This window comes from Lepisma saccharinum, chromosome 1 (assembly GCF_977018435.1).
Source record: "Lepisma saccharinum chromosome 1, izLepSacc3.1, whole genome shotgun sequence".
NCBI classification, from domain to species: Eukaryota; Metazoa; Arthropoda; class Insecta; order Zygentoma; family Lepismatidae; genus Lepisma; species Lepisma saccharinum.
This window is the reverse complement of record NC_139229.1, coordinates 103,587,447-103,600,820: the sequence shown is the minus strand read 5'-3', so window position 1 is coordinate 103,600,820 and position 13,374 is coordinate 103,587,447. Positions and strand designations below refer to the sequence as shown.

The 13,374-nt window shown below is 36.1% G+C and overlaps 1 protein-coding gene across 1 annotated transcript in view; it reads left to right on the top strand.

Moving 5' to 3' along the window:
• The window catches only part of LOC145998877 (uncharacterized), a 163,920-nt gene that overhangs the window by 114,569 nt on the left and 35,977 nt on the right, over positions 1 to 13,374 (top strand). The window contains exons 3-4 of the mRNA XM_083135577.1: positions 3,645 to 3,790; positions 6,605 to 6,780. Of these exons, the coding sequence (XP_082991703.1) occupies positions 3,645 to 3,790; positions 6,605 to 6,780 (322 nt within the window). The remainder of the gene's footprint in view (positions 1 to 3,644; positions 3,791 to 6,604; positions 6,781 to 13,374) is intronic.

Genomic DNA, 13,374 nt, shown 5'->3' with positions numbered 1-13,374 from the left:
CCTTGTAATCAAGGGGTCCTGGGTTCGATACCCGGTGAAGAGACATAGTGGTTCGTATCACACTTTTAACTATAGCTTCAGTCCCACCTGGACTATCTGTGAATAAAAATGGACTTGTAATAAAACTCAAAATAATTTAGTTGTATCTCGTTGAGACCCTTTTTCTTAATTATATCGATGTTGAAATTGCCTCACAAAATTTGAACCGGTTTTCAAATCCCCCTAGTAGTTGTGATTCAAGCCTCACTCGGCTGTTGAGACGTGTACTCACAATACGTTATTCCATTTATTTACGTCCAATGTTTAAGTTTATTTTAATGTCCTCTCGATTGCTAACTTTTCATCTTTCTGTACAAACACACTTGAGGAGTAGTGCAAACTATACGCAAGGAAACTAAAAATATTTCACGCAGTTGTTTTGTCCACCACGACACACTTGTGTTTTTCAGAAATTTGGAATTAAATGTGACGCAGTTTTACTGTAAATTTACATTTTCGCACGCGTGCATTTACCTGAATCAAGAGGATAACGCCAGGGCAATAATTTATTTTTCTATAGTGGATGACAAAACACACAGCATCAGTTTACAACCTCCGCGTAGCGCCTGAGATTTACGAGCAAGGATTCGACGCTGGCCATTTGCCCGACGAGATTAGCTGTTACGAAAAGTAAGACCTTGGCAGGGAGTGCAGTTTCCCAGTATCGAACCGAAGACCTAAGGGAATCGCAATGGTGCATTGCGCCATATACATACATAGGATAGGCCCTTGGATTTCCTATCGGTACTTTATATTTTTAATGCGTTAAATTTCTGTTCAACACAACATTCTACAGCAGTTGCGATTTTTTGTGTGTCTGAGTGTAAATTTAGCCTTCACGTAGATTTGTAAACTAGACAGTCATGTGCCGACCCCCGTGGCGGAGTGGTAAGTACATCGCGTTACGACACCAGAGGTCCCGGATTCGAATCCTGTCCTGGGCATGGATGTATGTGAGTGTCCATTCATCAGTTTCATCATTCATCCCCATCTTCGCAATTAGACAAAAGTGGCACAAAAGCGAAGTAAATAAAGCAAATCAATCAATCAATGAAGACAGTCATGTGCCGAATTTTAATGAAATTGTCTGTTTCTCAGAAGATTGTTGATTTTTCCTGTCCTAATTTGCGTAAAATCTGAATAAGAATCATCAGACTAATTCATACATTTTAGCCTACCCGTACAGTTACCATTGATAATTTTCCTGTAGCAATTTTATAAATTCGGGGCCAAATTATTTGTATTATGTGACGTAACATATTTCTTTGTGAAACTTCATTTTGCAACAATAATAATAATAATAATAAAAACGATCAATTTCAATTAAAATTCTTGAAAAGTTAAGAAAAAGAATTACAAATACAAAATACGTATATGTAGATAATATAAATTATTTTTTGTTAACTGAGTTAAGATAGTTTTCCTGATCTATACCCTTCCCCTCTAAATATGGTTTTACGGAGGAAAACTCTTGGCATATGATCTGCAGTGTTTGCCACTGACAAAGAATTGTACTATTTTATTCAATTCTGCATAACAAAACATCAGTGTTGCATACTGAGGAATTTTGTGACCAGGTTTCCATGCTGGATGGTGAGAGGAATCTATGAGAAAGAAGTGCCTGCATTTTTGAATAAAATAGATTTCCAAATATCGCATAAATCATGAGGCAATTTTGATTCAGTGGAGCTAATGTATTATTTTTATTGCACAAAGTCATTATTGGATGATGATCTGACATTTTGTGCAGGCTTTTTTAGGGAATATGATTTCATCACTGCATGATGTTCACTGAAAGGGAGATTTCAGACCAAAGTGATATCCAACCGTGGGGGTTCACACCGAAGTGACAAGCGACATAGGCCCCTTCAGTCTATAAGCAAGTATTCACTGATCATGTGCAGCTTGTCTTGTCTCTTCATTTCGACGTAGTCGCCTTGCAATCAAGGGGTCCCGGGTTCGATACCTGGTGGAGGCACATAGTTTGGTTTCCACTTTAAACTGTAGGTCCAGTCCCGATTAGCTTTACTGTGCATAAAGTGGACTTAAAACACCAAATCAATCCATCTTCATTTCGATATGTTCCATTGATTACCAAGAGGGAATTTCCAAGAGAAATGTGTCGCTTGTCACTTTGGTCTGAAAGCTCCTTTAGGTGTAGACAATTAAAACAACACTGTAAAAATACGTAATTAAGGTGGAATTTCTAAAGGAGCACACAGCGACAGAAAATATATTTGAGCTCTATTTTCTGTTCTGAATGGTTGAACCACTATCAATTTATCTAGAATTATTAAACAGGTGGAGGTAACATATGTAAAAATCTTATCTACTAGCTGAAAGTATTTTTTTTTTTTTTTTTTTTTTTAGCATGCAGTCAGCCATTTCCAATTTTAATCTTTTCAGTGCGGTTTGTGTGTAGTATTTAATGGATCAATCCAATTACATCAGCTAAAGAGATCCATTTGTTGTGAATGTTAAACTGTCTTGTGACATGTCATACTACATTGGACAGTACCCCGAGAAACACTATAGATCGACCACAAGGGAAAAAACCTTGGGACGAAAAGTCCCCGTGCAACTTTCCCTTCTTTCCTCTACCTCGGGCCATAAGGAAGCATGGTCCACTCTCCTTCTCCCCTACTCTCGGGGGTATGGTGCACAGGAGTTGCGGGTCTGCGCAGGTTGTTTTGCTCGTGGTTCCACTATAGTACAGTGTATAGCATGCAGATTTGAGTTTTTTTTTTTTTCAAATCAAAGGTGTTTCTCATCATCATTTCCTTTTACTAAAATTAACATACTGATAAATTAATGTTTTGTTGAATAACCAAATAACAAACAAGTTAACAACACTAAATGTTTTAATTAATGCATAGCTTACTTCTTGTTCCAACACTGTTATGAATATATAATGTAAGTGATTTTTCCCACTTATGTTGTTAGCAAAAAAGTACCAACAAAAGTAGGAAAGGGTGAATCACTTACATTACTTACTCATACTAATTTTTTTCTTAGCTTAAATTGCAAAATATGAGGGTTGTTTCAAAAGTTTGAAACTGTATGTTCTCTTTCAAAAGAAAAACTAATTTCATAAAATACATTGAGAGGCCTTCAAAGAAATCTCCCATGCTTTTTCCCCTTTGCCACAATGCAATATTTGGGCAAGTTCGTTTGCTCATCAGAAACAACCTGCATAACAGTGAATTGTTTCCTAAAGAATGTTTTTTTCAGTTTTGTGAAGGTGTGTGGTCGGTGAGGAAAGCAGTTCCCATCCACACTGTTCCCAAAACTAAAGTAATTGCTCCATGGGAAACAATTCAGCACCACTCAGGTGTTTCTGATTAGTGGACTCAAGTAGTTAGATACGTGATCATCCTGACAGGAATACAACACTTACGCAAATGTCGGCCACTATGATATAAGAAATTAGAAATTTCTTTGAATGCCTGTAAATGTATTTTGTAAAATATACAATTTTTTTAAATGATAAGCTCCAGCACCCAAAACTTTTGAAATGGCCCTCATAGACATAATCACTGGTAGTAATCTCAGTAATCATTTCAAAAGATTGTTGGTAGTAAAAACATTTCTCTGTTTGGCTATAGAGTGGTACTGGCCCAGTGCCATCACGGAAGAGTGCAGAAGACTGGAAGGAAAGGACCGTTGTTCTCCTAAAGCCTGAACATGAAGCTTACATTCAGTATGCACGGGAGTTCGTTGAAGAAATAGTTGAGAACATACCTGCACATCAGTAAGTATTGTGAACCTGGCAATTTTAGAGGGGGGGAGGAATTGTGTTCTATATAATTTGGGGAATGTGAGAAAAATTATTGAGGGGGAAATTTTCGTGATATTGTTTTTAATTATAATCGAATTGAATATAATTCATTTTATGTAATAAATTGTACCTCTCTTTTTAATTTAATAAATTAAATAAATATTTGTGGTTACAAGTTTTCCATTTCTCACATCAGTCAATTAAAATACTATTGTGACAGAATGTGTTTGCACCTACATTGATTTAAACAATTTGTGAATGAGAAGCTGGATTAACACATACATTGTATCTGGGTACCTTGACCTGCAACCTACAGATACAATCAGATTGGCTTTGTAGTTTGTCTCTTCAGTACCCTCCAGTGGTCTAGAGTGGATTTTGGAAAAGTGTTACTTGTTAATGGTAGTGAAAACTTGACTTGCTAATGATAAAGATTTTTATTATAGCAACTTGCAGTATAGTTGAATACAATAGAATGCAGCCAGATAATTAAGAACATTGGACCAGTTAAGTTCATTATGTCATGTGACAAATTAGATATCAACAAATATGACAATGCAATGAAGGAAATGTCAGTTTTTATTTCAGATGAGGGATTATATTCTTTATTAGTAATTTCTAATAGACCGGATTATAATTGAAGGTTATTTCAATTCTAATTCTAATATTATACCCGGGCCACACTATCTCCCAGCCCCCATTCACAGTGCAGAACGGTTATTTTGACAAAATCCTGTCATAGCACGTGGTTATGGTCACTGCGTGGGACCACTTTCGCTCGATCATACCCGTTCGAGTCTCCCATGCTTGACTGTATAGAATCAAATATTATTTCAATGTGACAATAATCATAGAAATATATGTGTAAAAATCTGCCCTGGTAGTTTCAGTCCTTAATCATCTATTAATTTTCATATTTTGCTATGTATTGGTAGGATAGTCTAAACTACATATTAAGATGGAGATGATGACATTGTTCACATAAGTTTGTTTCACTGCATCTTTCATTTCATGGTCCATATTTCAGGGCACACTACCACAGACAAATTGCAGTTATATGTGAACTCCTGGGCTTCGAGCGTATACCGATAGTTTTGCCTGTTTGATCGAAGGAGCTGTCAATTTTGTATGCCATCTAGTGCGAACTATTAGATGCTCAAGTGTAAAAATGCCATTGCAGGAATTCTTTACAACCTGCTCTATTTTGTGTTTCAGCCATGTCCTCCCTCTGAAATTCCTGTACCAAAGTGAATTTCCAATTACTAGCACTGTTCTTTTCATGTGGATGTTCTTAACAAGAATTGACAACGTTAGCGAGACATGTGGTGGGCACATGTCTTGTTAAGAGTGTGAAGAAGATAAGGCCAGACTTCCTTTAACTTCATCCACTGGTTTTGGTCAGGCTCCATTTTTCACTCAATTTCTACATTAAATTTAGTTGACACATTAGTTGTAAATGATGATACGTTAATAATGGCAAGTGCAAACATTTTTATTGAAGCCTGTAGATAACGCAGGTGGGAGTTCTTTATTAATGGTAGGGAGAAAACCTTTAAGAAAGTGAGAAATGGGATTCTGAACACACAAACTCAAAAATAAATTTCCATAGCTGTCTTATTACACCACAAGTGAAAAGGTTGGTGCTTTCTATCTGATAGCAGTGCAAATGCAGTCTTATGAATAATCTTTGTTTTAGGCCCTTATAAATAAGGTAAAGTACGTTTCATAATCTGATAAGTAAAAATTAATATGGCCATTGCATAATAAAACTTTGGTAAAATTAATCAATATATTGGGAAGTAATACTGAATTTCCTTAAATATTCCTATAGTTTTTCCAAATATTATCAATCTTTGTTTAAGGAAGTTCTTACAATTGACAAATTCAAGATTGTGAGGTTTGCTTAAGCTGTATTCTTTTATATATAAATTTAATATTACAGTATCTGCTTCTTGGTTTGGCATCATTGTGATCTGTTAATCATGGCCAGTAGGTAATTATTCCCTGTTATTTGTAACACTGAAGAGGGAATATCCAGCCTAGGACTAGGCTATATGGTTTATAATGAATTCAGTAGTTTGCTCTTGTTCATAAAAAGTGTAAACTGATAATGGATTATTGATTAGTTAATAATTCCTCTTTAGCACTAGTGAGGATTTTTGGAAGATCATCAGGATTTATTATGTTGTAATCTGAGATGTATATTGGAAAACTGTCTTGTCATGGTGAACTTTTGTGTTTTGGTGTATGAACAGTTAAAGTGTAATCACTGTATTTGACAGTTTAACAGAGACTTCTCTGTTTGATGCAATTGATCTAAATAAATTGTTTACTTGAATAATATGCTGTGCATTAAAGTTGTAGCAGTAAGAACACAAATCATGTAAATAACTCCAGTTCTGTGGTTTATTACCAGTAAGTAGCATAACATGCTAGTTCTCACATGAAGAGATTTGCAGTTCTGGGAATCGAGAAGCTTAAACATTTTTTTTTTTCAATAAATGTAGACATGCTTCAACTGAACTTTTTTTTTACATGCTTGATGTCATTTTTGTTCATCTGTGTGTATGACTATACGTGCAGCAGTTAGAAGTAGTAGTCATCAGCTAAATTTTACTTTATTAAATTTTTTGTGCCATTTAAATTTTTTGTTCCTGGGACTTAAAGAAAGAAGTGCACATTGAACAAGCATGGTAAATGTGTTTTTGATTTTTCGTCAAATTTTTTGTTCACTGTAGGACTTAGTTGGCTTACATGTGCACTTAACAGCATGGTATTTTTTTATAGCTTAGAGAAATCATTCAAGCAATCGGTTGAAGACACAGATTCTATTACAAGTCAGTTAACAGCATTACCAGAAGATAATATACAAAGTCCTGCAGATCCAGGAAAAGTCAATGTGTACCTTCCAGATCTTCTTCAGCCAGAAGAAGTTTACAAACGGCATTCCTTAGTAGATACAGGTAATAAATTTATGTATTATTTCTTATTTATCTTTTGCTATTGCAAAGCTACTAGTATGGTGCATAAATAAATATTTTTCAATAACAAGATAAAAAAGTAAGTCAAGTGCTTTTGCGTTGATTTACAGTGAGTTGCTTCAGAAGTTTCTGCTTCATTGTAATTTACACTTTTTTCATATTACACAGTTGAATGAGTTGCTTGTTCAAGTTTATAACAATGTCTTTTTCTTAAGAGTTGAGTATTGGCCAAGAGGAGTTGGGGGTATGCTTGTAGAAGCTGTCTTCTCCTTTCCCAATAAAATGCAAATATCTAAACAAGATATATTTGCAGACATTATGAATGTAGTGAATAAATGCTTCTGGCCATATAACTGAATTCCATACACTGCCACTTTTGGTCTCTCAGAATTTAACTCCACAGGGGGAAAATCTTGTTCTGAAAGGTGTGTACAATCAATGTGAAATATAACAAAATACAGTAATTATATTTGGAAAGTCCTATTTATTACTACGAGGCACGTCAAAGAAAAAAAAAAGGGCCGATAATTTTTTACTTGGGACTGGCAACGCTGACGAAGCTGCATGTGCATGGAAGCATGCTTTAGTATTCTGTGCCTGCAACAGAGGTATATTTCTCAGTGTGGAGGTGTGTACGTGCGAGTAGCAGGAAGTTGCAATGGCTGCTGTAATAGAAAATCCCGCCAAATGCAAGGTGAGGTCGGTGATTAGATTTCTCAACGCAAAAGGACTTGAGTGCAGATGACATTCATCGGGAATTGTGTGACATTGAAGGACCTACAGTAATGAATGAAGGAAAGACAATAGTGCCGTGATTTTCGGGAAGGACGTTCAAATGTTCATGATGACGAGCGGAGCGGCAGGCCTAGTTTTCAGAAGGATGATCTTGTGCAACGTGTTGATGAGAAAGTGCGATCCAATCGCCGTTTCACCATTACTGATCTAGGCAAGGAGTTTCCTGAAGTGTCTGATAAAACATTGCACTGAATTGTAATGGACAGTCTGGGTTATCACAGACTGTGTGCAAGGTGGGTGCCAAAAATGTTGACAAACACTCACAAAGATGAAAGAATGAAATCAGCACATGATTTTTTGGCCTGCTGTGAGAGGATGGTGATGCCTTTTCTTACATAGTGACTGGAGACACAACCTGGATATCGTACGTCACTGGTGAGTTGAAGCAGCAATTCATGCAATGGTGTCACTCCGGTTCACTGAAACTGAAGAAATTCAAGCAAACACAATCACATCGCAAAATCATGGCAACCGTGTTTTGGGATCAAAAAGGTGTAATCCTTGTGGAATTCCTGGAACCGGGACGAACCATCACAGCAGATGTGTATTGCCAAACACTGTCTAATCTGCGACGTGCCATCCAAGACAGATGAAGAGGAATGTTACGGTCTGGAATTCTGCTTATTCATGACAACGCCCGCCCACACAGCTGACTCTAATGTTGCGACAATTCAAAAATTCCAATGGGAACATTTTAATCACCCACCATACAGTCCCAATCTTGCCCCAAGTGATTACTTTCTCTTCCTTCATCTCAAAAAGTGGCTTGCTTCGCAACATTTTGATGATAGTGAAGTTCTCAAGATATCAGTTCTCGAATGGCTGAGATCCCAGGCGGCCGAATTCTACGCAAAGGGTCTTCGTATACTTGTTCCACGGTACCAAAAATGCTTGGAGTGCCATGGTGACTTGCAGGGTATGCACTTGTATAGCATCAAAATAAAAATTTTCTCGCTTGATTTTATTCTCTGCAATAACCAATCGGCCTTCCTTTTTTTTTTTTTTTTTTTTACATGCCCCTCGTATAACACAGTGATATTTTGTTCCAGTTTTCAGAACTTTCTCAATCTAACAATACCAGAATATAACACACACTAGTCACCATATATATTTTTGTCATGTCAGTTATTTGTCACATGTTGATTAAACCCACTTTATGCTCAGATAAGCTAATAAAGAATGGGCCTACAGTTCAAGTAGAATGTGAACCAGCGAAATGTGTGTCTCTCCACAGAACATCTGGGACCACTTCATTAACTAGTGAGGAATTGTTCATTATGTGAAACATCATCCTCCTTCACAGTTTCCTGCCTCTGACTGGGTCGGCATAGAAGTCAAGCCTTTCAGTTTTCTTCTGGTCTTCCTCCACTCTTATCTTTCAACGTTGGTCCAATCTTGTTCTCTTCTCCTAACACTCTCCACTATCTGCTCTTTCCACCAACATCTTGGGTCTCCCCTTTGGCCTTATTCCCACTCCTTGTGCATTGTAAGCTCTTACTGGCAGTCTTTCTGCACCCATCCTCTTCATGTGTCCGAACCATCTCATCTGTGCCTGATCTATTCTGTCCTGAAGTTTCACCACCTCCACTGTCTGTCATACCTCCTCATTCCTTATTCTATCCCTTCTAGTCTTCCCCAATATACTCCTTAAAAATTTCATCTCCACTGCCTGCATCTATTTTTTCTCTCTCTCTGTCATTGTCCAAGTCATTGTCTGCTCCATACATAATTATGGGAACATAGTATATATTACCTTCTTGCATTTCATACGTACATAGTATGTATTATCTGCTTGCATTTCATACGTACATCCCTGTTCCATATTAATCTTTGAATGCTTCGATAGAGTCCAACACCCATTTGTTCTCTTCTGTTTACCTCCTCATCTATTCTTCCACTTCTCTCAATTATGCTTCCTAGATATTTGAAGCTCTCCACTACCATCAACTTTTCAGTGTCCATTTTTATTCTTTGTACATTCCTGGCTCTGTTTCTTGTTATTAGCAGCTTGCTCTTTTCTGCACTGAATTTCATTCCTGCTTTTCTGATTTTCTCATTCCAACTATCAAGCTGTCTCTGTACTTCTTCATGTGTGAAACATCATGAACATTAATGAAGCAGTCTATAAAATCAGTTCTTTTTAGCTGTGTGTTCATTTGAATGCCACACCAATCCTTTAGTTTCCTCAATCATGCTGTGATTAAGAATTGTATTATATGAATCATTCACTATTCCTACATTGTGAGCAATTTCTCCACTTGATATGTAGCTTTTGAATGTTCCAATATTTTTGCATGTTTTTTTTAAGTTCTGTTACCTCTCTATCTTTATTCTCACTAGGAGGGAAGATTGAGCAGGTGTTCCCAAATATAGTTCATGCGGTTGGCTGACATGTACACTCTTGAGCGAAAAAAACCCGCTCACCCTCGAAACTTTAGTCTAAATCTAGAGGATGTGACAAGGTGGGGCAGTGTAGCAAACCTCACATGCAAGGAAATAGCATCGCCAGGATGTCGTAGTCTTGGTGATGCTACAACAGATATGTAATTGATGTATTTACTTATTTCTGACTAATAATTACAAATTATTAAACAATTGATAAATTTCACAACACATTCTTTGCTCCTGTTTCATTCGTCAACATTGCTATGGCTGCAGATAACTTAAAGGATCCGTCTTCGGAAAGTCTGTGAATATGTGAAAGATGATTGGTATGTTGGTTCCAAAAAAAAGATTAAAAATATTTATTTTCGTCTTGATAAACATTACGTGCTGAATTTTTGCATAAGATGAAAAAAAAATACACAAACATGCACGCACAAAACACACATATAGCCACAAATGAACACAATAGCAATTGGATGTTTGGTCATATAAACACGTGTGATGTTCTTAACTAGGTGTCCTACCACGTCAAAAATGAAACTGTAAATGGTCAGAGTTCTTCACAGTTTGCAACACTGTCGATCAATGTGGCAGTTTTCCCGGCTCAGCTTTTGGCTTGAAGGAGCTGGTTACATTCCCACAACAATCATACGTAAGGATATAAAAATATTCATGGCCACAAACCAAACTGTAATTTATGGGAGAAATGTGTCAACAGGCCTCTTGGACGAAACATGCCATATGGTATCTGCCGAGCGAGCATTGAAGAGCATGTTGAGGGGAGAGAGAGAGAGAGCTGGAGTAGCAGCCAACCTCCGTGGTGGAGTGGTTAGCACAGCATGCTACGATGCCAGGGGTTAGAGTCCCAGGTATGGGATGGGTATTTGTGTTTGTCTGTCCTGAGAAAAACAAAGAAATTAGTCCAATTGATTTGAGTGAAAATCGTGTGAAAGATGGGGAATACTACCACATAGGAGTATTACTTTGTAATAAAAGAAAGAAAAAAAGTAGTTGGTTAAGTGGTTAAGGCATCCTACTTATAAACTCACATTTTGATCTCATGTTCGAGTCTCCACTCGGCCAATACTTTTTCTTTCTTTTTTCCAGGGTATGGTAGAGTTTATAATGTATCATTATTAAAATTGCTCTATTGTTTTCACTATCGTTTCAACCCATTTGAAAATAACTTTGGAAGCACGACATTGGCAACAGTGTGCTGAAATATTTGTTATAAATATTTGAGTTTATCAGATAAATTTCAAAATTGAAGAACCTAGTATAACAACTTTAATCAAAATATGACTTGTTCCTTACAAATATCGGAACATCTAGTATAACTTGTGTAACGGGTAAATTGTTTTATTGTATTGGCAATAGTAACACCAGTTTCAAATAATTAGTTGCATTAAATAAAATTTTTATTGTGCAGGCTTCTGCCAAACAACCACAAAAATAGCGAATCCAATACTTTTTTTTTAAAAAAAAAAATACCATTTTTATTTTAATAAACAATACAATTAAATAACAAAATATAGTTTAGCAAAAAAAATTATTATTGTTGTTAAACAACAAAACTCCTAAACACCATATTCCAACTAAAAAGAAACCAATACCTAAACCTGCTCCACATACACACAATCCTAAACACATTCCAGCACATTTAACCATAACAGCATAACTAACCGTACATTTACTCCTTATAATATCTCTCGCCACCACTATTAATAAACTAACCATAAAAACTTTTATATCTTCTAGCCTATATAAAAATCAATTCGACTCGCCCATTCTGTATAAAACTTCAATTCCCTTGATATAGCCTATCAATTGCAGTATACTCCCATCACTTCAGTCTATCTAAATTAAAAAAAAATACCCGCTTCACTAAAAATACTTCCATTTTAACTAACCCAGCAGTACAAAAATGAAATTATTTTAAAACCACTGAAACACACATAAAAACTTTATTCTTAAAAAACCCAAACATTAATAAAATTTACAACCGCATACAATACTTTCCAGCATAAAATTGGATTACTATTAAAAATTTACCCCTAAACAACATACCCAAATTATTTCATATTCTTACTGCCTCTTGCCAAAATAAAATTCCACATCTCATTAATTTCATTTCAATTATTGCAAAATCACTTAAAAACTATAATCCAAAAAACAAATAATAAAATATACTATCAATTTCACAACTGCTTTAATAGCTGTTAAATACCACTTATACACAAATTGCAAATTATATTGCATATAACTTTAAACCATTACCTTTTCAATATTACAAAAAAAACTTGCATTACACCTCTATCCATTTCTAACATTATATATAACACCAAAAATAAAACATTATACAAACCTCTTTATAATTTTTCTCAAAACACCCTCTATTTTATAACTCCCTTTAAAAATATATACACTCCCAAAAATCAATACATACTTTCAAATATTCAAAACAACATACCTAATCAAATAAAATACTATCCCTTAAAATACATTAAAAATCCATAAATTATTTCTCCAATTCTCTATTTTTGTAATTTGTTTGGCAGAAGCCTGCACAGTAAAAATTTTATTTAATACAACTAATTGTTTGAAACTGGTATTACTATTGCCAATACAATAAAAAATTTTGCCCGTTATACTTGACAAGTTTAGAAACAAGACGCTGCAAATAGCTGTTGTGCAGCTCATACCACATTTCCCCACTCCACTTTTCGGAGTGAGGTTGGTTTGCAGTGCTGCAACCTGGAGGGAGGGGAATGGTCTGAGAATTTTCAAAGAAATTTGTATTAGCTTTTTCCTGGGCTCTTTTTACCTGTTGGAGTACAGAACTTCAGCTGACCTTTCGCCAACGACTCTACCAACAGTGGTAGCGTCGTCGCCTTGTAATCAAGGGATCCCGGGTTCGATTCCCAGTGGAGGCACATAGTGGTTCGGATCTCACTTTAAACTGTAAGTCCAGTATGATTAGCCTCGCTATGCATAAAGTGGACTTAAAACAACAAATCAATCCCAATCCAATTCTTTTAAAACTTGAAAAACCATCCATTTAGATACTCCTGTCGCGTTGCTTGTGGACTCGACAACATTATACCTAAGTTTATGTAACTCCTTCTGATTTCGCAAATATGTTGCAACATTGTAAACAATTTCTCTGGCCTGTCCTCCAAGATGCTTTCCAGAGCAGATTGTGGATTTCGTTGGACCCGGCATGATTTGATTTTTGCATTTCAAAAATATGCAGCCAAGTGTAAAGAGCAGATGGTCAAAATTATTCGGGGGCGCTGATCACTGAAATAAATTAATGAATGACTCACTCCCTCCCTTTTTTGAAGTTTTGGCCTCAGTGTTCGGAATCTCGTAAAAGCCAATGAGTTCCTCAAAAAT